The 23,110-nt window shown below is 51.4% G+C and overlaps 1 protein-coding gene across 1 annotated transcript in view; it reads right to left on the minus strand.

Annotated features, from left to right (window-relative positions):
* Positions 1 to 23,110, minus strand: part of LOC119517380 (katanin interacting protein) — a 185,456-nt gene that overhangs the window by 25,722 nt on the left and 136,624 nt on the right. Inside the window, 4 exon segments of the mRNA XM_037813957.1 lie at positions 1,891 to 2,096; positions 2,895 to 3,390; positions 3,392 to 3,621; positions 10,296 to 11,181. Coding sequence (XP_037669885.1) covers positions 1,891 to 2,096; positions 2,895 to 3,390; positions 3,392 to 3,621; positions 10,296 to 11,181 — 1,818 coding nt within the window.

Genomic DNA, 23,110 nt, shown 5'->3' on the forward strand with positions numbered 1-23,110 from the left:
GGGGCCGTCTCTTGGCAGCCTTCCTGCCATCCCCTGGCACCTTGCCCTCACTGAGCCTCTTGGGGTACCTCTTGGTGGATGTTCTAGACCTGGGCACCCAGGCAGCTGGGGCTCAACCCCACCATTCCCTAGTGGTGTGACCCTGGCACGTCACCTTGCTTCTCTGAGCCTCAAATTCCTCGTCCCTAAAGTGGAGAGAACGATCCCTCTCTGCCCCTTCAAGGCCAGATCCAATCAGAGAATTGCTTGGAAGGGACTCCATAATTTGGAAAGCATTGGGCAAATGGTAGGCCTCAAAGTCAACTCCCAACTGGAGACCCCTGGATCAGATCCAGTCCACGGGCATGTTTTGTGGCCCACAGGAGGTTTGAAAACATTTTGAATCAGTTGCCAACATTTTTTAGAAATTTTATGTAAAAATCCAGATTTCTGGCTTCTCTTGAAAAAACATCAGGAGAACAAGCAACAACAGCCTGACAACTCTTGCCTGGGGTGGCGTGGCAGCTGCTCACCTCCGAAGTGGGAGGGGCAGCCGCTCTCCAGTTGACCAGGGGCCACCAGCTCTGCTGACCGCACCAGGGCTCTGCCTGGCTCCTGCCACCATTACCGTTTGCAAACTGGTTGGAGATTGACTCATACCTCCCACAAAAGGCACGCTCAGGTCCCAACCCCTGGTCCTGTGGACCCATTTGGAAATAGGACCTTTGAAGATGTTCTTAGTTAAGGTGTGCCCAAACTGAAGGAGGGTAGGCCCTAATCCAATATGGCTGAAGTCTGCATAAGCAAAGGAAATTGGACCCGGAAGGAGAGGCCATGGGGAATAGCCAGAAACTGGAAGTCAATACAACCCAGAAAAGATAGGAGAAGATGCTGCCATGTACATTGCCATGTGACAGAAAAAGCTAAGGAACCCCAAGGATCGCTGGCTAAGGATCAGAAGATTACCAACCATGGGAGGAAGCAAGCCCTCTAGCATCTGATACCATGAGCCAATACATTCCTGTTGTTAAGCCCACCCATTGCATGATATTTGTTTTAGTAGCCAGGAAACTAAAATAATGCCCCCAGCAAACAACGTGGTATCTATAGACCATGTCACTGCCAAATCTTGGTTGTGATCTCCCATAGACTGCTTCTCTCCCTTGGTTTCTTCTGTCCCCATCCTACTCCTTTACCTTCCTTAGCCATCTCCTCTTCCTCCGTATGGCTTCAAGAACATCTCCGGTTACCCTGGGGTCCCTTCGCCTTGATTAACTGGTTCTTGACTGTGGACTAACGCTTGTCATCTTTCATTTTAAAAAATGGAGTCAGGCAACCCTGCGTTCAAGTTCTGGCTCTGCTACTTGCTCATTGTGTGACCTTGCAAGTCACTTAACCTGTCTGGGCCTCCATTGCCTAAGTTTGTATATTAAGAGTTTTCACTCATAGGGCTGTCATAAAGGAAACTCTTGTGCACCTTGCTTGCATCCTAACACTTGCTCAAGAAACGATGGCTGGGATGATCACAGTTTTAATTGTAAGTCCGCCTATTAAAAGCATTTCTAGTCCTTCCATCAGAAACAAAGGTGAGTGATCAAAATGCAGCCCAAAGCAAAAATTCCGGTGACTGCCAACCCCCAAATTACAGAGATGACACAGAGCTGATTTCTCCTGGCTTTGATTAAAAATTGAACACTTTCTTCACTTTGGTTAAAAAATAAAAATAAAAAATAATTAGAGAATGAAAAATGACATACAGGACCAAAAAAATGAGGTAGAAAAATGGGAAATGTCAAAACTATAGTACCAGCAGCTTAAAAAAAGATCCATCTTAATTTTCCCAGCTCTACTCAGAGTTGAGAGAAGAAATCTCTCTCGGGGGTCCCCGCCCCCCACCCTAGCTCGTCCTACCGGATCGGCGGCCCATGAGCCAGCCTGGGTGAAGGGCCTCTCCTCCCCGTTGCCGTCAGCCGTGCTGGGCCTCCCCAGCACCTCCTCGTACTGCAGGCTGCAGATGCTCTCCACATCGGCATCAAACGTCTCATCGAAACAGAAGACGGCCTCGAGAATTTCGTCGTCGGTCGTGAATAAGATTGTGTCTCCAAAGTGCTCTGGGGCTGAAAGGGTTACAAACAAGACAGGAGGGTCAACTCAATGTCAAATCCCGGTGATTTTAGATCTAGAATCCAAACCCACCAAACCTGACGCAATAAAATCCCAACCCCCTGATGGGGCTTGATTCGTGGAAGCAAACCGTATTATTCCTCACGTTTGCAAATGGAATTCATGTAGTGTCAGAGCCACATGCTTCTCAGGGAGGGACCTGATCTAATGGGAATTGTTGTGATCTGCCACCAAATAGGTGGCATTTGTTAAGTGTGAGTGGGACCCTAGAGCGGATGCTGTTGGTGTTTTGCCCACATCCTGCTGATCCCGTTTTGGGGTACCTTGGCGGGAGGGACCTGGGAGTTAGGCTAAGCCGAGGAGCCTGGCCCCAGCGATGGCCTGAAGGTTTCAAAAGCCCTGCCCTTTTGCCTGTTGTAAGGCAGGAAAGACCAGCTAAGGCTGGACTTCCCCTGAAGCCATATTGTTGCTAAGCTTCTCTCCCTTTCGTAATCTGCTCCCCTCATCACCCCCAGGTTTCCTCTGAGAGCAACCCCTTGAGAAATCACTTGCGGAAGCACCCTTCTTGGGCTCAGATTCTAGGGAGCCCAACTAGGGCAGGTACCTGCCCGCAGGATTGAAACCATGGACGTGAGGTCAGCTCTGGCACACCCAGTTACAGACCTAGGGCGGACCGAGTCTCAGAGAGGAGAAGCCCATCTGTCATTGGCCAGTGGTGCGTCTATTTTGTCCCCAGAGCCTCCGAAGAAACAGAAAGGGGCTCTGAGCACATTCTTAGGGCCATACTGTACCTCCTGTCAGGGTCCCCGAGGCCTTGGCGATTTCCCCTTGAAAGATGCACTGGGAGTCTAACAGCATGGCGATGTCTTTCACACCGCGGAAGGAATGGATCCTGGACTTGTTGTAGTTCCAAATCCTGATGAGGGCGACCTGGCAGGGGTGAGTGAAGTCAATGGCGATGGAGTGGGGCTTGCCCGGTGTGAAGGGGGCCAGCCAGACATGCATGTCATCCTGCGTCCTGTTCACCCTGTCGATGAGGTTGGTGACCACACGGGGGTCTTTCCCATAGGCCGGCAAGATATTGATGTCGGGGGGGTCTGCTTTAATGTTGGAAATCTGCACCGGCTCCCCCTTGGAGTTGAAGATCTCAATTCCGTTAAGGCCGACGTAGTGTCTGTCTCCCCAGGTGGACTTGATGTCGATGACCAGGTGCTGTCCGTAAGGCAGGACCGGGATTTTAAAGTCGCTCCCGTCATCTGCCTCGATGGCGCAGTCGTCCTGCCCTCTCGGCGGCTCCGTTTTGCCCTCCTTCCAGGGGGGGCGGTGGGTTGCAGGGCCGGCTGCTTTTCTGCTGCTGCAGGAACTCATCCAGGACGTCCCCTGGGAACTCCATGTTGGAGATGCGTCCCCGGTGGGAGCGATCAAAGGCACTGAGGGAGTTCCAGGACTCGTGCAGTGTGTGTTCCTGCTCGCTGCACCACCGTGATCGGGGCGGGGTCCCGGTGGACAAGGCATTGTCTGGAAGAAAGGACGGGTTAGCGCAGAATGTGGAAGTGGGCGGCCCTTTAGACTGTCCCATCCCCAGGCTCTCGGCCCGGTGGGGCCAGCCTCTTGCGGGTGTCCTGGAAACTGGCCAAGCCCACAGTGCAGGGGACAGTGGGTCACAAAGCAGAGCGGCAGGGCGCACACCCCTTCTGACCGTCCTGCTGGGAATTCAGGTCGGTAGAAAATGGTTTATGGTTGCCGAAGTCTAGAACCTGACTGTTCTACAAAAAACAGTTTTTGGAACTATTCCCTGAAGTTTCTAAGAATACAACTACCATGCAAATCAGAGGAAAACTGTTTTGTTTGCTTAGACTGTTTTGTGTGCCTTCCTGGAAGTAGCTTGCCATTTCGGGGACTCACATCCCTGGTGGTGAACTTAACACCTGTGGCGTCTGGTCAGCAACGTGCGTGGTTACATTTGAGGCTGTCACTGGCACGTGATACGTATGGTGTTTTCAAAGGGGATTTGATGGCAGGTGGAATGCTTGTAAAAGAGTGTTAGATGAAAAAAAGCCAGAGAGACACTTTTCGATACGGCATATCCTAGCTTGGGGGCCACACACCCACCTGTTAATAGTTGAGCATTTCTGGGTGGTGAGGATAAAGGATTTTTAGTTTCTTCTTTGTAGCTTTACCTTCCAGGTTCCCTACATGGAACCCATATTACTTGTATAATCAGAGGGAAAAAATGCTAGTACCAAAAGCGAACAATCCATGATTACAGTTGGCCGATGGGGCTTGAGTCTGCACCTGAGCATCTCGAGGATGCGGGCCTGGCTCTGAAAGCCCCGCCCTCCTCCAGGTAAGATATAAAAGCCTCCAGGTGCGCACCGCACAGTGGCCTGTCCTCACAGTTGTGCCATGGCTAACCACCATCTAAGGGATGTCATTCTGGAAAAACAGCAGCTGATGACAATGACATTCTGTTTTTTCTCCTTTCACATCACGCTGTGCCCTGCACTCCATTTTCTGCCTGTCTCCTAAGGGGACTGGATACATCAATTATCTCCCCTCCAGAATCTTCCATCACTCCTTCCCCACTGGCACCTTCCCCTCTCTGTACCTGCAGCATGCATAAATCTCTCCTACCTAAAAAAAAGAAGGGGGGGCATTGGAGGGAAGACAGCCAACCTGATGTGTGGTCCCCTCCAACCACTGTCCTGCTCCCTCCCTCCCATCCACGGTGCCATTCTGCGGCCTTACCCCCACTACCCGCCCTCAACCCTGCAGCCCAGTTCCTGCTGTTCTGTTGTTGTCCCACCCACCCAGACTCCACTGCCCCTTCTCCTGGGAACAACACTCTCATTTTCTTTGGGGATGTGTGCTGGTTTGTATATATTATATCCCCCAGAAAAAGCCATATTCTTTAATGCAATCTCGTGGGGGCAGATGTATTAGTGTTGATTAGGTTGGAACCTTCTGATTGAGTGTTTCCATGGAGATGTGACCCACCCAGCTGTGAGTGACAACTTTGATTAAGGTGTGGCCTCTTGATTGAATGTTTCCATGGAAATGTGGCCCCACCCATTCACGGTGGGTCTTGATTAGTTCACTGGAGTCCTATAAAAAGAACTCACAAACAGAGGGACCTCTGAGTAACTGAGAGTCACATTTTGAAGAGGAGCTGCAGCCGAGACAGACATTTTGAAGACAGCTGTTGAAAGCTGACAATTTGGAGAATGCCATTTTGAAACGCAACCTGGGAGCAAGCAGATGCCAGTCATGTGGCTTCCCAGCTAACAGGTTTTTCTGATGCCACTGGCCCTTCTCCAGTGAAGGTACCCTATTGTTGATGTCTTACCTTGGATGCTTTATGGCCTTAAGACTATAACTTTGTGATCAAATAAACTCCCTTTATAAAAGCTATTCCATTTCCGGTATTTTGTATAATGGTCACATTAGCAAACCGGAACATGATCCCTTCCACTCCCCAGGCCAGCCAGAATAGCCAAATGTTGGCAGCATCCCTACAAGCTGGACTCCTGAAAGGAAGCTTGAGGAAAGAAGGGCTCTCATTAAATTCTCCTTGAACTGGCAATGCTAAGCTGGTAGAATGCAGACACAGAGTTGCCAGTGACCATTTTGCTGTGCTGTGGGGAGATTCTGCCTGAGAATGAAGCCAACATGGGAAATGTGAGCCACCTGATAGAGATTCCTGATGACATCATTAGAGCCCCTGGATCCTGCCATGCCTGAAGCCAAACCCCTCATGGTATTCTGTCCTGTGCATCCATCAATCTTATAATTCTGACAGCCTTCCACTGAAACAGCTTTTCCAAGTGACCAATGACTTCTTGCCAATCTTTTCTCCATCCTCATGGCCTTGATGTCCCAGGCAAACCTCTTCCACTTGACATTCCCTCCTTGGCTGGCTTTGGAGACATGATCCCTCCCTGGTTCTCTGCCTCCCCTGCAGAGAGCAAAAGAAAGCTCCTTTTCTTTCTCTCACACCAGGCCCCTTCTCCTTCCTGCACCCTAAGTCTGTGAGTGTTCCAAGGCCGGGGCCTCAGCTTCATTCAGTCCTTTCTCTCTTTGCTTTCATCTGGCTCCTGCCTCCAGTGCAGGCACTGCTCAATTTTACACGTCAAGTTCTGGCTTCTCTTCCGCAGACCATATCTTCCAGTTCAGACAACCTCTTAGACATGCCCACTTGGATGTGCCCCTGTCACTTCAAACTCCATGTACTTAAAATGGAACTTGTCATCAATCCCTCTAGTGGGCATTGTCTCTACTACCCCGAGTAAATAGAAATCAAACCCCTGACCATGCTGACAAGCCCAAGCGTGGCCCCTGCCGACCCCTCCAACCCCCCTCACACCCTTCTCCCCCTCTCTGGCCACCTTATCCACACACCCCTGCCCCTCCATTCTCCCCATCGCTTGATCACAGAACTCAGATTTATTGTCTTTATTATCCTCCCTGGGAATTTAAGTTCCCAGGGATCAGGGACCTTGTCTGTCCTGTTCCCTGCAGGGTCCTTGCCCCCTAACACAAAACCTGGCAGAAAACTGAATAAATGTTTGCTGAGCGAATGAATGAATGCTGGGCACCCCCATGACCCTGGCCCCTGGGTTCAAGCCTGGAGGCTGAGGGACTCCCCCCGCCAACCTCAAATGTCCTCAGCCCTCCCTCCTTCTCATCAGCCATGAAAAAAGATCCCAGTAGTCTCTTCCACCCTCTCCTCCCTGTCTTGAGGCTTAACATCTGGCCCACAGGACTTGCCATGTGGATGGCCACGACTTCAGTCTATGTGACTTAACTTCCACAGACTGATATGAATGGCCCAGGTTTGTTTACGAATGCACCAAGGAGACGGCACCAAATGTCACATGTCAGGGACTCAGCCCTGGTTTCTCTGTGCACGAGTCAGGGACTCAGCTTTCATTCTGCAGCTGCTTTCTCATCTATTCTCCCACATTGTACACTCTGGGTTTCAAAAGTACAGAAGTGTAGGCTTTCTCTTGGCTCTCTCAGACGTGGCGGCAAGCTTGGGATGCACGTTTCTCTCTGTCTGCAGGAGAACATTCTACTCGTGACTCCTTGGGAGTCAGGGAGTAGCTGGGTCAGTCCTTCAGTCCTTGGCCCTGTCTTCATCACCATTTCTATCCATAAATTTGAACAAACAACAGAAAGCTGCTGCTTTAATCTGCAGTCAACCAAGTCGGGAAGCATCACTAATGATGGGACTAAATATTCAAAAATACTCCTGGGTTGAGGCTAATCTGAACTAAGAAGTTCTGAATTTAGGTTAATAAAAATCAACCACACCACCATGAGGAATGCACTAATTGCTACTAAAACAGGAGATGAAAAAGTACACAGAGCTATAGTAGAGCCGTGCTTATTCTAGGTGAATGGCCCTTCGGCCACAGCTGATTGGACAAGGGATGGACATCTGACCCACGTGGGCCAATCAGCTTCTTCCCTGGGACTTTGGAATTGGTTGCTGGGGCTAGAGTCAGGAAGTGACGACACTGTGTGGCTGTAAGACCATTTCCTATGGTGTGGACAGAGCAGAGAAAGCTGATCTCAGGAGGAAGAGTGAGGGAAAGTGGACCCTCTGAGAAGCAGAGGAAGGGACCCAGCAGGCCTGGAGAAACAGGGAAGAACTTGCTTGGTTCCGGCTGCCTTTTTGGTTCTTCCTTCTGGTTCCCTGTGATGAGCGGCTATACTTCCTGCCTTGGGGGTCAAGGATCTCCTTGGGCATTCTCCAAATAACACCCCCTTCACTGCTCAAAGGGGGCTAACTGCAGCTGAGACATCCCTGACAACGACACTTCCAAAATGCAGATGTCATTACAATGAGCTGCTCTGTTGGACAAAAGGATTTCCAGGCCCTCTCTTAAGGTGATAACACAATTCCCATCCCAGGGAAGAATTCTGCAGTCACTTATTCTACCAGCATCATAGGAGGGCTCAGCCACATCTTCCCTGAAGGGCATGGCTGTGGGATTTGGCTCTATGTAATGGGCAATTTAAAATTTCTAAGCAACTTTCGTTTTTAGCAGCACTGGCTTAACAAGCATTAAATCCCAAAGGCTCAGTTCTTACTATGTCATTGAGCTGAGCAGTGAAATGCCTGGGAAGAAATTAAAATGGGACAAAGTCTTCCGAACATAGGCAAGTTAGAACAACGCCCATCACCTCCAAAATCCTGGAGGCATGGTGGGTCTGTTTACAGGAAAGCTCGGACTTGCTTGGCTCTCCTGGGGCCACTGGCTGATAGTGTCAGTGACAACAGGGCCCCACAAGTAGTGGTTTGAGGCATGGATGCTGGAGCAGGACAGCCCAGGGTTCAAGCTCCATTCTAACTCTTAATGGCTGCATGACCCCAAAACAGTTACTCAAACCTTGTCCTTTTTAAAAAGTGTGTGAAATGGGGCTGTCAGGAGAATGTGATGAGTACATCTGGGTAATGTCCCTGGATTAGAGCTGAACTTATGATAAACAGGCCTTGCATCCAGCCACTGAAGTTCCTTCTTACCATCCATCTTTCTGGATTCTTCTCTTCCACTCTGCTCTCCTCCTGGATACCGAGTTTCAGTGTTAAGTCTTGGCAGCAGGAGTGGGGAGCAGAAATCTGTCAGGCTGGGGAACCAGAAGCCCAGCCCAGCCTGGGAGAAGGCAGCAGCTGCCCAGTGTGGGAAGGCTTGATGCAGGCCCTCCGGCGCTCAGCCTGGGGCACTTGCTCTGGTATCCCAAGGGACATAGCAGGGGCTCCAAAAGAGGCCACAGACTCCCCACATTTCCAAGTATAGTAGACCTGGGCTGAATGCAGGCCCTTGGAGTCTGTTAGACACTCCCCACTAGGGTATCTGCCGATTTGATTCATAAAAAGACACATACACTTGCTGTGCGTACAGGTCAACACCTGGAGGCTGAGTAACAGAGTGGGGTATTAGTAATAGTGTAGTGGTGATGATGATGTCATTTGATCCTCTCCACCCCTCTAGGAGAAGGGGATGATCAGCATTATTTTACAGATAAGGAAACTGAGGCTCAGTGGGGTTTCAGACGTGCCCAAGGTGTGGCTGGAGGTAAAGGGGCCAGGATATGCTCCTGGGTCCCCTGACTCCAGAGATAGTGTGGGTGAGGGTTAGATTCAGGGGTTCTAGTGGCAGGGCCTGGCTTAGTGGTCTGAGGGATTTGTTGAGGGCAAAGGGTGAACAAGCTAGTGTTGAAACAATGGCCCCCTTAGCTTAATGAGCCTTCTCTGCATGCCAGGCTCTGTGTTGCTATTTTGAAGCCATCGTCTCATTCATTCCTCACAAGACTGAGGAGGGTCTTCACTCCCATTTCACAGGTGAAGACACTGAGGCTCACAAAGTGGACGTGCCAGGCTAGAGGTCCCAGATCTACAAGCAGTAGAATTTCATTTAACTCCTTGCTGCTGTGCTACCCTACTCCCCAGGAACCAAATCTGAGTGCAAATACTCAGAATCCCAGCTGTCAGTATCCACATTTCAGAGTCAGAAAGACCCTTGGAGATAATCTACTGCAAAGTTCATGAAGCTTTCAGGATGACTCCTGCTAGCAGACAGGCCTCTCATTTTTTGTTTTTGACCCACGCAGTGGTTTAAAAATAATCTGAATCAACTGCTGACATTGAAAAAGAGGAATAATTCACATTTCTGGCTTCTCTTGAAAAAAAGGCCTTACCCTGGCCTTGTTTTCCTGAATGCCTACAAGCAAGTGGAGTCAGGAAGCAGGTGCCATCTTCCAATGGGCTTGTGTGCTCTGGTTTGCCACAGTCCTCACCCCTCCCTCTTGCCTCCAAACACCCAGGCAAGTGTCAATCACTATCTATCATCATACTTGTACTGTTTTACAGTAAAGAATAGAGTGAAGTGATTTGGGTACTGATGTCTCCATCAAATGTGGAAATACAAAGTCTAGGTTGAAAACAAAAGCGGGCAACGAGACATATCTTGGTGGCAGTTACGGATATATCTACGAGTTTAACATGCAAAGTGTATCTTGCCTAGTCATTCACGTATGCCACCTGCCTGGCCCCTGAGACAGTGAATTTGTGACTCCTGGTTGGGAACAACCTCTTCAATGTGCAGACAAGGATCTGAGGTCTGGGGAGCTAAACAACTTTGTGCCAATTAGAAGCCCTTGCCCAGCGATGGCTTCCCGGCACTTACCTCTGCTGGCTGGCTGATGATCTTCATTACTACTGCCGAGGACATCCTTCCGCGAGCTCCTCCTGCCACTCGCAGGGCGCTCTCTGTTGGAGGACAGGTTAAAGATGTCTAAGTCATCGCCGCAGACTCGGGAGGTTACCCTTTGGGGTCTGTCGCCGGCAATGGCATTCTGGCTGTTCACCCGCCCTGGCTCACGCCTGGGCCCTCTGTCCCCGGCCTCCATCTCCCCAGGCCCTTCTCCAGCGCCGATGCTGTCATCCGATGGCAGCCCGCCTTGCCAGTCCAGGGGCTTCTCGGGACTAAGCCAAAGGGGTTTTGGCTTCTTGCCTCCCAGTTTCCTGCCTCTCCCTTTGGGAGAAGGCTGTAACCAGGATGGGGTTTTCACTGGCGGCTGAGAGATTTTTCTGCCTGTGAGATTTTCTAATTGCTGGATCAGGGAGAGCTCCTTCTCGAGAGGAGGGCATTTCACAGGTGGGGAAGCAGGAGGGGTTCCGGGCATGTCACCCATCAAGACGGGGGCTGCTAACACTCTTAAATCTTCCTCTAACTTGGACAAAGTGTCTTTCGTGCAATTAGTAGGATTCATCACTTCACCAAACAAATCTCCTTGTGAAGATGCCTTCCCATCCGATAGCGCTCCAGCTGGCTGCAAGGAATTGAGACCGAGTGCCTCGTCCCCATCTGTGCCAGCCGTCTCGCTGGCATCCCGGCTTTCTCCCGGGGGGGCAGGAACGGTGTCCTCCATTCCCTCATTCTTCTCGTTCTTCCAGGGAACCAGGATGGTCTGGCCAGCCGGGGCCCCTGCCCCACCTTTGTCTAACTTGCCATCAAAGACAAGGTTTCTGTTGACATAAAGGTTCACCTTCTTGGCACCAATGTCAAGATCCTGAAAAAGAGAATTAAAAAAAAAAAGAGAAAAAAAAAACCCAATAAAAACGCGGGACAACTGACTGATATATCAAATTGGGAAGTAGAAAATACTAACAAGGGTAATCATAAAAAGCTAGGAATGTGAGCTTTATAAAAGGACGGCGCTGGGGATGTTAAATAAGACTCAGTTTCGTTTCTGTGCCAACTGTCACATACTCTATAAATCAAAGGACTTTCACAAAGAGACGGCCTCAATTGCTGTCTCTGTCCCTGTTACTTCCTGTCGGGACATTTGTAATAGCCCACTAATTGATCTCCTTGCTTTATGCTGGCTCTAGCTGTTTCAACCTCAGCTTGGCTTTTCCACCAGAGCTAATTTTCTAAAGGAGAGAATCTGGCCCAGTCTCTCCCCTTCGTGAAATACTTCAATGCTGTATTGCCATGTATAGTAGGGTTCTCAAAGTAGGGTCCTTGAGTCCCTTGCCTCAGAAAAGTCGGGTATGCCCATAAAATGCAGATTCCCTGGGCTCCAGGTATGTCTGGAGGAGCCTCCTGAAAGCAGAGGCTGGAGACAATGACTTGAGTGCAGGTAGTTTATTAGACGTTGTGGTCCCAAGAGGGAGTGGGGAGGAGTAAAACAGGACAGGAGAACCCCTCTCCCCCAAAGTTTTTGAGGTTACTGACGTGGACAACTGGGGCTCTGTCCTGCTGGAGGGCCCTCTGAGGAACCAAGGAGGATGCACCTGAGAAATGTCCCTTCATGCAATTAGTAGGCTGGGGCATTTATCCGCCGACTGCCACTCCGTTTGCTGAAGGCAGCTCCTGGGGGCACTGACGCCCCCCACATCCTGGCTGCCTCCTGTGCAAGAAGAGCAAGCTCCTGCGGCTTTGGAAGAAAGCCCCAGGCGGAAAGGCAGAGAGCCCGCGAGCACTTGAAGCTGGCACCCCAAGGACGTGCCCCATGGATGTGCCCGGGGGGACGTCCCGTTCGCCTCCATGGCAGCTGCGGTCGAGGGGATGCGGGGTGGGCTGCAAAGCACGGCCTCTATGGGGGACCCACTAGGGAATCTGCATTTTTAACAAGCTCTCCAGTGAGTCCTTTGCCCACCATAGATGGAGAACCCCAGGCTGAAGGGATGAATTCCAAATCCCTTGACATGACACGCAGTAACCTCACTAGCTGCCTCCCGCCCCCCACCTATCTGCCCCCCATAGCCTGCAGGGATCAACACTTCTCCGTTCATGCTGGAAATACACTTGCTCCTCCTCCTGCAACCGCCCCATTTGTCTACTCCTCTTTATAGCAAAACTTTTTTTAAAAAACAGTTTTGAGGAATATAATACATACCGCATACGATAAGTGGTCGGTATTTGAAGTATACAATTTGGCAAGTGTTAACACACATATAATCCACATGGGAAATCGTCAAAAAGGTCAAAATAATGAACGTATCTGTGACCCCAAAGTGTCCTCTGCCCCTTGACAATCTTTGCTCCTCCTTCCCCTTCCCGCCATCCCCAGGCAACCACCCATCTGCTTTTTCTCACTGTAGATTAGTTGGTATATCCTATAATTTTATGGAATTATACGGTATGTACTTTTCTTGACCCAGCTTCTTTCCCTCAGCGTAGTTATTTCGAGATTCAGCCATATTGTTGTATGAATTGGTTTGTTCCTTCCAGTGAGGTGTATTCCCATGCATGGCTGCCCCACAGCCCCCCACCTCCCTCCCCAGCACCCTCCACCAGGCGCTGCCTCCACCTCATGAAGGCAACGATGACGAGGGTGGCGGAGCGTCCCTGATCCTCAGGGCCAGTTCTAGTTTACACCTGTGGCCTGGTGTAGTCGTGAGTCGCGTCCTCTTTTCGCTCTCACAAATGACCTGGTTTGGACAATAAACTATTGGGTTGCCAGATGAGGTCCAAGTCCAGTGGGAAACTCTCAGGAATTCTTGGATAGGGCAGTCGCTCAGCAGCGTTTGCAAAGGCGGCCGCTTCTCTTCCCCAGACCTTCTCTGGGCTTCCATGGCTCTGCGCCCGCCTGGCCCTCCTCCTGCCTCCTTTGTGGGTTCCTCCTCTGGGGCTGGGCCGCTCCAGGGCTCAATCCCAGCCCCCTCATTTCTCTGCACTCTCTCACCAGGTGGTCTCGCCCAGGCCCAAAACTCCAAATACCATCCTTGTCTTGACTCTCAATTAACCTCCAACCCTGACCACCCTAGAAGGCCCCGTGGGACCACTGGGCCCCTCTTCATGGCTCTCTGACAGGCAGTTCAACCGTCACATGCCCCAAACAGAATTCTTAATTCCTTTTCCCCAAACCTAGACTTCTCCCATCTCGAGAACCCTTCTGCCGTCCAACCAGTTGCTACAATCCACGAGTCCTCTGGGTTCCTCTCGCTTTCTCTCTCACCCCCATATCCAGTCTGTTGGCAAGTCCTGTGGCTCAATCCCCAAAACACACCCTGAATCTGACCTCCTCCCCCTGAATGCACAGCAGCCTCCCAGCCCAGGCCCGGCAACCTCAGCCCCCTAAATGGACTCTCTGCTTCCGCTCCGTACCCCCTCCCTGCACTCCATTCTCCATTCAGCTGGAGTCTTTTCTTTTTTTAAAAAAAAAAAAAACACCTTAAATAAAATCATGCCAGCTCCCTGCTTAAAACTGCCTGGTGGCTTCCTACTACCTGAGAATAAATCCTAATCCTTTTGGTGACCACCAAGGCCCTGCTGACCCCCCCTTGGCCCTGGCTCCTATCTTGCTCCCCCTTGCACACTGGTCTGGCCCTGCTTACTCATCTCACTGAGCTCGTTTCTGTCTTAGGACCCCAGGACTTGCCTGGAATGTTCTACCCCAGGGCTGCGTCCTTCTTGCCCTCAGAGAGACCCTCCCTGACCCTTCTCCCTAAGTGGGCCCTTCTCTATCTCATCACCCTGTTCCATTTCCTTCTCATCAGTGAAATGGTCTCATCGATCTTATTTTTTTCTTGTCTCCCCCACTCGAAGTTAAGCTCCAAAGCAGCAGAGGCCCTGCCAATCCTGTCCAAGGGCTCAACAGGTGCTGGGCACGTAGCAGTCACTCAGCTATCACTTCGGAATGAATAATATGAATGAACACAGGCATATTTCTCCTGGGGCAGTGCCTCTCTGTCATGACCTTCCGAGCATATCCCCAATCAGAAAAACGGCGGCCTGCAGATTTTGCCCCCAGACCATTTCCCATCGTCCTCTGGCTTCTGATCTGCTTTTGGGATGTGGGGGCTCAAAACCCCCGAGGGTGGTGACCTCTACTCATCTCCTGCCCTCTTGGCCTTCCTGAAAGCAAGGTGAGTGAGCCCTAACTACATTTCTAGTCCCAGGGGTTTCTGTAGCAATTTGGAACGAGCGCCACCAGGCCTGTGTTACACCACAGGAACTCTGCTTCAATCATCCAATTGCAGGATGGCAGGCTACTATTTGCCAACTGTCAGAAAAGTCGATTCTCACAGCACTCTTTTACATGTTTATATGGATGTGTTCTCTGTTTAGCGGAGGCTCTGAGAGTGCGTGCTGTGAATTAATCAGGAAATAGCTATTCGGGAAGGACGGCATGGGCAGCTTTCAATGACTAGTTGTGCAAAATTACTGCCATGGAAACATCTGGCGAGACAAACACTCTTATTTCCAGAGGTGGTGGGCAGTGGGGAGGCCTTCTGCTCCAGCAGAGTCGTAGGTGGGCATCCGGCGCTCCATGAATGGTCCAGGGCAGCCTCTGACCTCTCACCAGCTCTGCCCAGCTCCCGCCAAGACACTGGCCGAGAGAAGAGAGAGGAAGGGAACGGGCAGAGGCCACGGGGGTCAGCAGGTGAAAGAGAGAAGGGGGCTGGGGCAGAACCCACAGGGAGTGGAGGCGGGTGTGGGAAATGGGATGCCTATGCCCTGCTGGAAGGCACCTGAACTTGAAAAGTCCCAAAACAATTTACAGGCCAAACAAAACCTATGGCCTGGGTGTGGCCTGGGGTCACCAGAGTGGGAGCCCTGGGAGGGAACAAGTATCAGTCACTTCTCTGGGTATTCCAAGTTTAACAAAACAGAAGGCTGCATCATCCCAAGCAGTCCTCGGAACGACTCTGCGAGGAAAGCATGAAGGCCCTGCCCCACAGATAAAGAAACTCAGGCCAAATGCTTTCCCTGAGGTCACATGGCCACCAGTGTGTGGAGGAGCCAGACTGGCTGGAAGGCCCCAGGTCTTGACTGTCTCCCTTTGGGTCAAGTTCGACCCCAAGAAGGTCTCGGGCTTGTTAGCCTGGTCACCAGCAGAACCACCTTCACCAGGCAGAGCTCTGAGTCCCCAGTTAAAAAAAAATAAGTTCCCGTGGACCAGCTCTCTTTTTACCCCCATCCCTGCTTCCTCCTCCCTCCTCCTTCCCCAGAGGTGGTATGCTGGTTTAAATCTATTAAGGACCCCAGAAAAGCCATATTCTTTTAATTCAGTCTTGTGGGTTAGACTTAGTGTGGATGGGATCTTTTGATTAGATTGTTTCCATGGAGGTGTGGCCCTGCCCACTCAAAGTGGTTCTTATTTAATTTACTGGCGTCCTCTATGAGAGGACAGAAGGCAGAGAGAAGAAAGCATAAAGATACTTAGAAAATGCCCAGAGACATTTTGGAGACAGTTGTTGAAGCCAGAGCCAACATGGACCCAGACGTTTGGAGGTATAGACAGAAAGACATTTTGGAGAGAAGTTAAGATATGTAATCCAGAGTTTGCCTGGGAGAAGCTAAGTGAGAACCCAAGAGGCTTAAGGAGAAAGCCACTGGAAGCAGAAGCTGAAAGCAATGCAACCCAGGAGCAAAGGCCAGCAGAAGCCAGCCACATGCCTTCCCAGCTGACAGAGGTGTTCTGGACCCACAGGCCTTTTTCTCAGAGAAGGTATCTACCTCCTGATGCCTTAATCTGGACATTTTCATGGGCTTAGAACTGTAAATTTGTGAACTAATAAACCCCCATTGTAAAACCCGATCCATTTCTGATATATTACATTTCCGGCAGCTTTAGGAAACTGGAACAGGTAGGCCAACACTGTTAGCACTGGGTGGAGTGTGTGTATGTATGAGAGAGAGAGAGAGAGAGAGAGAGAGAGAGAGAGAGAGAGAGAGAGAGAGAGAGAGAAACAGACAAAGAGAGGGTCCTTCCAGACTTTTCCTTTGCATCTATGTTCGCATCAATATGACGCCCACCACACCTCAAGGGCTGCCTTAGAAGCAACCATGTGAAATCCACGGCTGCCCTGCGGAGAAAGTGCGGAGGGTTTTGTAGTGGCTCCCAGTAAAGTTCTGCACAAGGAAAGCCTTTAGGGATGGAGCCGGGGGGACGTTCTCTCACTCCTAAGGAACCGGTGTGCTTCCTCCTTTCCAACAACCCGGGCTTTCAACCCAGGCTGTCTCCGCCTCTGCCCAGTTTCCAGAAGTTGAGGGTGAGACTCCATCCTGCCAGGTATCTTAGAACTATTGATTTTTTCCACTTCGTTGTTTCCTTGGTGCTGATGTTTTATTCCACTTTCGACTAGATTTAATGTTATGCCTTCTGTTGAGGCTGCCTCCAGGCTCTTCTGGACAGGATTTTTCAAAAGGAAATTTAGAAAATTCCGTGGCTGGCACGTGATGAAAGGAAGCACCCCTCCCAGACCACATCCTGCCTTCATCCTCCTTCGTTAAGGTGATGGGAAACGACCATGTGGAGACCGTGATGCATTTTTATTATAACAATACTACTATTATTTCAATCAAGGTAATTTAATTAGCTTGGGTGGAGTGACCTGTCTTTTCCAATGAATACACAATCTGCTCGGCAAAAATGAACAGCAGTGGGTGACAGTGTTATTGTGAAGACCTTGTGGATCACACCCGCTTTATCTAGTGTATGGATGAGTAGAAAAATGGGGATAAAAACTAAAGGACAAATGGGGTGGGATGGGGGGATGATTTGGGTGTTCTTTTTTCACTTTTATTTTTTATTCTTGTTCTGGTTCTTTCTGATGTAAGGAAAATGTTCAGAGATAGATTGTGGTGATGAACGCATAACTATGTTATCATACTGTGGACAGTGGATTGTATACCAAGGATGATTGTATGGTGTGTAAATGTATTTCAATAAAACTGAATTTAATAAAAAAAAAAAAAAAGTAACTTGAAATCTCAAAAAAAGAAAAAAAAAAAATGAACAGCAGTGCTTCCCCATGACGACAACCACCCATGCAGAGGTTTCTTAGCACTCGCAGGGCACCTGCCCCAGACAGGAGCACCCAGATGGGACCAGCCATCACCCTACATGAGGCCACCCAACCCGAAGGCAAACGCTTGCAGCAGATGCACCGGCTGAGCCTCGGTGCCGAGGGCTAGGGGGTGGGGCTGGTAAAGCACCCGCTTCCCGGGCATGGCGAACAACCAGTTGGACCCGATGGATGACGGCTGGATCTCAGCCATGCCAGCCCCATGGGGGGCCCCACTGAAGCTGTTCCACCCTCTTGTTTTACCTCCAACTGGGAGCACACACAGGCCCCACTACCCAGGGAGAAGCCGAACGTGCCAGCTTTCGTCTTCCTCTTTGCCCAGAAGTGCAGGCTCCAGAACAGGAGGGGCTTAGGGGCTGCGGGCTGACTGGAAGGGGGCACGGGACTCACATGTTTTTCCCATCTGAAGGTTTCTCGGGGCATGGAGGGCTCTGCCCCAGAGAGCCACCGCCACATTTCCGGACTCAGCTCAATGGCTGACTTCTCCAGGGGGCCCCCCCGGCCCTCCTCTTCTCCTCCATTCCCCCTAGCTCCAGGTTGAGACAAGGGTTTTCCTTTGGGCCCTCAGAGCTGGGCTTGCCCCTTTGGTCACTGCATCTACTGTGGAGGGAAGTGTCCTTGGCAGGATGCGAGACCCTTGAGGTGGGCAATGGCCCTAACCCTGTCCAGCTCTGGGCTTAGCTCTGCGAACTGAGCTTGCTCCTTCTCTGGAGTGCCATAGGACCACTGAATGGAAGAAGTGAGAGCATCTCTGCAAAGAGCTTTGGATGCTGCCTTGCCCATAATAAGTGCTCAAGAAATGCAAGTGATTCATTGCCTTGTCCCTGGTCAACAGGCTACTCAAAGCTGGCAGGGCCTGGGGGCTCCCTGCCCTCTAGAGGCTGGTGCAGCATCCCACCCTGCTCCTGGCAGAGGCCGGAGGCACGCCGTTCGCTCCAGGGTGGGGCCTAGAGTGGCTCTTGCTGCCTGAAGTTAAGACTCTGCTAGGTCTCGGCTGAGGCCCTACATGCAATTCTAGCAATTTTCTTCAATTCAACAAGTACCATCTGGCCTGGGTCAGAGGCAAAATGTACAGAAAGTAAGCCCCCTCTCTTTAAGGAGTTCATGAGTAGCATGTACACTAGGGGGTTGCAAACACAAATGCTTGCAGTCCCACAAATGAGCGGTGGCCATGGGGGACAGCAGGGGCTCTGGTGAGCCCAGGCCTGGTCGGCCCCAGGGGGGCAGCGGCCACATGGCTCAACGATGGTCACCACATGGGGAACGTTGCCAGGTCATCCAAAGCCAATGTTAAGTGTTGTAGAATGACTCGCAAGCTGGAAAACCCTGCGTAGGCCAAACAGAATACATCTGCAGGTGAGATTGGGTTGGGGGACCTGGCATGGGACATTGGAGGCTTGGGACACTGAGGAACCCCCGGGGAAGCATGTGACTGGGTGCCCAGAAGGGCATGGCTGGGGACCACCAGGGGTGGCTAAGGGAAAGCTGAGGGACTGGGGGAGGCTTAGGTAGGAAGAGAGACGTAAGCTGAACCCTGACGTTTTGAAAAGTAGGGTATAGAAGAAGGGCTGGGCATTCCAGGGGTGATGGCATAGCGGCTATCTAGGAGGGCCTCAGTGGGGGACGGCTCGAGAGCAGAGTTTTATGGGGGGACCAGAAAGGGAGAAAAGTTACATGAGGATAGACGAGCCAGGGAGCTCGATTTCACGGTCTGGGAGTGGAGCAGGCTCTAGGGGCCAGGCAAGTATCCCAAAACAATGGCAGAGGCTGTGGGGTGTTGGGCCAACTGTGCCACCGTGTCGGGGAGCAAGTGGGGGTGGGGCGGACAGCGACGCTGTGACTCAGCTCTGCCAAAGCTCCCAGGTGTGAGTGTGGGTCTGGTGTTGCTGCATCTTCCAGTGCCCCAAGAAATGATGCAAATCCCTATTTTCATGGAAAATCTCCCAATTTAAAAAGGTTGGCAACGAGTTCAAGGACTTTTGAAAAACCTTGCAAGCCAGCTGCCATCTGTCTCACGAGCAGAATTTTGGGTCGGCGTTCTGGCCTTCTTTCTGGGACGCACAGGAGCCCACGGCTGCAGGGTGGGGTGGCAGCTGCTCTGCAGGCACCTGCAGCTGTGAGGCTCGGCCCTGCTCAGCACCCTGGAGGCTCATGGCTCATCTCCTCTCACAGCACCAGGCCCCCCAGGCTGGTTCACTGTGGGTCCCCGGGTCTCCCCGGCCCAGGCTGTGAGCTTGTGGAAGCCAACAGCGTGTCTGATTCCCGGCCTCAGCCTGCTGCCTGAGCGGGGGGCAATCGATACGTCTCTCCTGAGGACACAAGGGACCGGGCAGGTGATGAGGGGCCAGGAGGTGGCCACGCTGGTGCTGATGAGGTTCTCGGCCGGCCGCAGTGGGGAGGTGGGGGGGGCTCGCTATGGAAGGAGACATGTTTTGGAAACAGAAACAGCAGGATTAGAGAAGACTGGCAGTAAGGGGCAGAGGGAGGGGGCGAGGATTAAAAGGTGGGAGGTGGCACTGCCCCTGGACAGAAAACAGAAGTAGAGCCAGAGGCCTGGGGCGGGTGGGACGTGCCTGGGTTTGTGCAGGCCAGCTGGGAGTATCTGTGCATTCCCAGGTAGAAATGCCAAGGAAAAGTCTTCAGTAGCCAGACCTGGAGCTTGGATCTGAGGTTAACCCTTGGCGAGGTTTAAATTTGGGGGCCAATGGATAAATTCGACGGGATGTAACTCCTACGTTCTCAGAGAAAAAGGAAAAGGACTGGGTTTGTTATCATTTTCTACCTTCCCTGGTGATTTTCCCATCTTTTGGAGACAGCACCTCAATTTTGCAAGGTGATGCTCTGTGTGAAGATGGTGGTGGGTGCCTGTGTTTCCTGAGGGTGCTGCCATGTAGCAGGTAACTAGTATGGCCGTTAGGAAGTGTCCTAGTTTGCTAATGCTGCAGAATGCAAAACACCAGAGATGGATAGGCTTTTATAAAACGGGGGTTTATTTCACTACACAATTACAGTCTTAAGGCCACAAAGCGTCCAAGGTAACACATCAGCAATCGGGTACCCTCACCGGAGGATGGCCAATGGCCTCCGGAAAACCTCTGTTAGCTAGGAAGGCAGCTGGCATCTGCTCCAAAGCTCCGGCCTCAAAACGGCTTTCTCCCAGGACGTTCCTCTCTAGCAAGCTTGCTTCTCTTCAAAACATCACTCCCAGCTGCACTCTCTTTTCTCTCTTTGAGTCAGCTCATTTATATAGCTCCACCAATCAAGGCCCACCCCGAATGGGTGGGGCCACACCTCCATGGGAACATCTCATCAAAATTATCTCCCACAGCTGGGTGGGGCACACTCCAAGCAAATCTAACCAACACCAAAACTTCTGCCCCACACAAGACCACAAAGATAATGGCATTTGGGGGACACAATACACTCAAACCGGCACAGGAAGGAAAACAGGCCACAGGGAGCCCCAAGAAGCCCACATTTTGGATGGGTTTCCACGGAGGCACTAGAGAGTTGTTACAGGGTATGTGTGGGTGGGCACTGGCTCCCCCTTCACAGCAGATGTGAGAGGTCTTCCTGCGGAGGGGTGGCTGGCAGGAGGAGAAAAACCAGAGAAGTCTGACTGACCTCATATTCCCCTCCCAGCTCCATCTCCCACAACCCATTAGCTGGCCACATCATGTCATCTGGGAACATCAAAAATGTGACAAGAATGCCATCACCTCCTGCTCCTCCTGAGCCCAAGGCAGACACCACTCAGCAATCCTGACATCCTTTCCTGAGCAGAGAGCAGCTTCCAGAACCTTCTCAACATGGCACTCCAAGCAGCCATTCCCCACCCATGCTGGCAAAAGAGTTGCAGTCCATCTGCCACCCAGAGCTCGTCGTTCTAAGTGTCGGCATCATCTACAAGATGGGGAGTAACAGCTCCCACCTTGCTGGATTGCCAGGGAGATCGAGTGGGATGATTCATTTATTCGGTTAGTCGCTCACGTATCAAATATTTCCCGAGTGCCTCCTGGGTGACCCTCAGGTGTCTGGTCACGGCAGCCGTCACTAAACGGCACCTGTCCCATCTAGAGGCACCTGGGTGCTGCCTTCTGTGCACCTGGTGGGTTACAGCCACCCTGTCCTTCCTCTCCCTCCAGAGTCCTCATACTCAACCATATCACCTAACGAGGGCCAAGACACCCGGAAATGTTAGCTGGAGGATTTAACAGGCAGAATATTTTTCAATAAACAAAGAAAAAAAGACCCCTACCTCCCCCCCACTTTGTAGTACTTTCTTTGCTTATGCTCTAAATAAGCCTTAGCTGGATTAGCTCCCCACATTTAACTTTCCGTCCTTGGATCCCTGTACACAAAACACTGTATTAACCAGCTGAGCCTACTGGGTTGAGCTATGGTTCCTACAAATCCTCATTTTTATCTCCTCTAAAACACACAACAATAGCATTCTCTGGAGAATAGGACATCAAACCCAACCTGCAACTGCATTTGTTTGTGCTTTTCTGCCCGCTGGTAATTCTGGCAACAGATGGGCATGTGTTCCATAAGCAGTGCCCCATCAGAGGCTGTGGCCTCCACGCTCCACTCTGTCTGAACAAACACCTCTAGTTCCTAATCTCCACGGCCGACACCTCCCCAGAGCACCCGTAACGACACCACATGCTCTCGGGGGACTCTAACGACCCTTCTCCACGCACCCAGGGAAGGCCGAGGGTAGGTTAAAGAAGAAAGGCGAGCCTTGGCCAAAAGGGACAAAGCTTATCTGCTTTGTAACCCAGCACAGAGAATCCACTTTTCTTGGCCTGAGCTATGTATGCAGTGATAGGCCAAGCTACAGGGCATGGGCTTGGGCAGCCAGTGTTGCTTCCTGACTCCTTCCGGAAGGAGATGCTGATGCCACCTGCCAGGAGGAGCTGAGTGGACATCTCCAGGCACTTGGGACCTGACCCACAAGTGGCGAAGGAGAGGCTGCCAGGCCCCAGCAGCTTCCTCCCTTACTCCAGTGGCTGGACTTCCCCCCACCTCATTTTTACACTTTGGGTATTTGTTTTATAAATCTCAAAACCCAGAAATCAGGAGAATCCTTCTGTCACGTCTCCAATGCAGTCTGCATTTGCCGTGCTAAACTCCAGGTCCCCAGTGCCTGGCAGATGAAAAGCGCTCGATGCCATCTGTGGGGAGGAGAGCCGGCCAGGCAGAGGGGCGGGGAGGAAGCAACAGCAGGGAGTCTGGTGGGGGGGAAGACGGGAGATGGGAGAGGTGCTGGCCCTCCTGGACCTGATTTCCGGTTTGCCTGTAACCTCCAGGGCGGCCTGACCAGGCCACCGCTGCCATCTCACGAGCAGTCTCCTCGTCCGTGTAACTACTTCAGGTTACTGGGAAAACGGACTCATTCATTCTCTCAGCAACCATTTCTTTCTACTTTGAATAGGGCAGAGGTGGAGATGACTCAGGCCTTGCCCTCGAGATGTCCACCGTGTTGTAAATTCTCGGGGAGGGGATGACGGAACATATTCACGAGGTCCAGAGGGAGGTCAAGGGGGCGAGGGTCAGGGTTGGCTTCCTGGAGAAAGGGGTGGCCAGTGTTTTCTAGAAATGTGAGGCATAGATAGGCATGGGAGTGAGATGGGAGGGGCTGGGGACCAAAGGTATAGTAGCCACGGAAGGTGTGAG

Source organism: Choloepus didactylus, chromosome 21 (assembly GCF_015220235.1).
Source record: "Choloepus didactylus isolate mChoDid1 chromosome 21, mChoDid1.pri, whole genome shotgun sequence".
NCBI classification, from domain to species: Eukaryota; Metazoa; Chordata; class Mammalia; order Pilosa; family Megalonychidae; genus Choloepus; species Choloepus didactylus.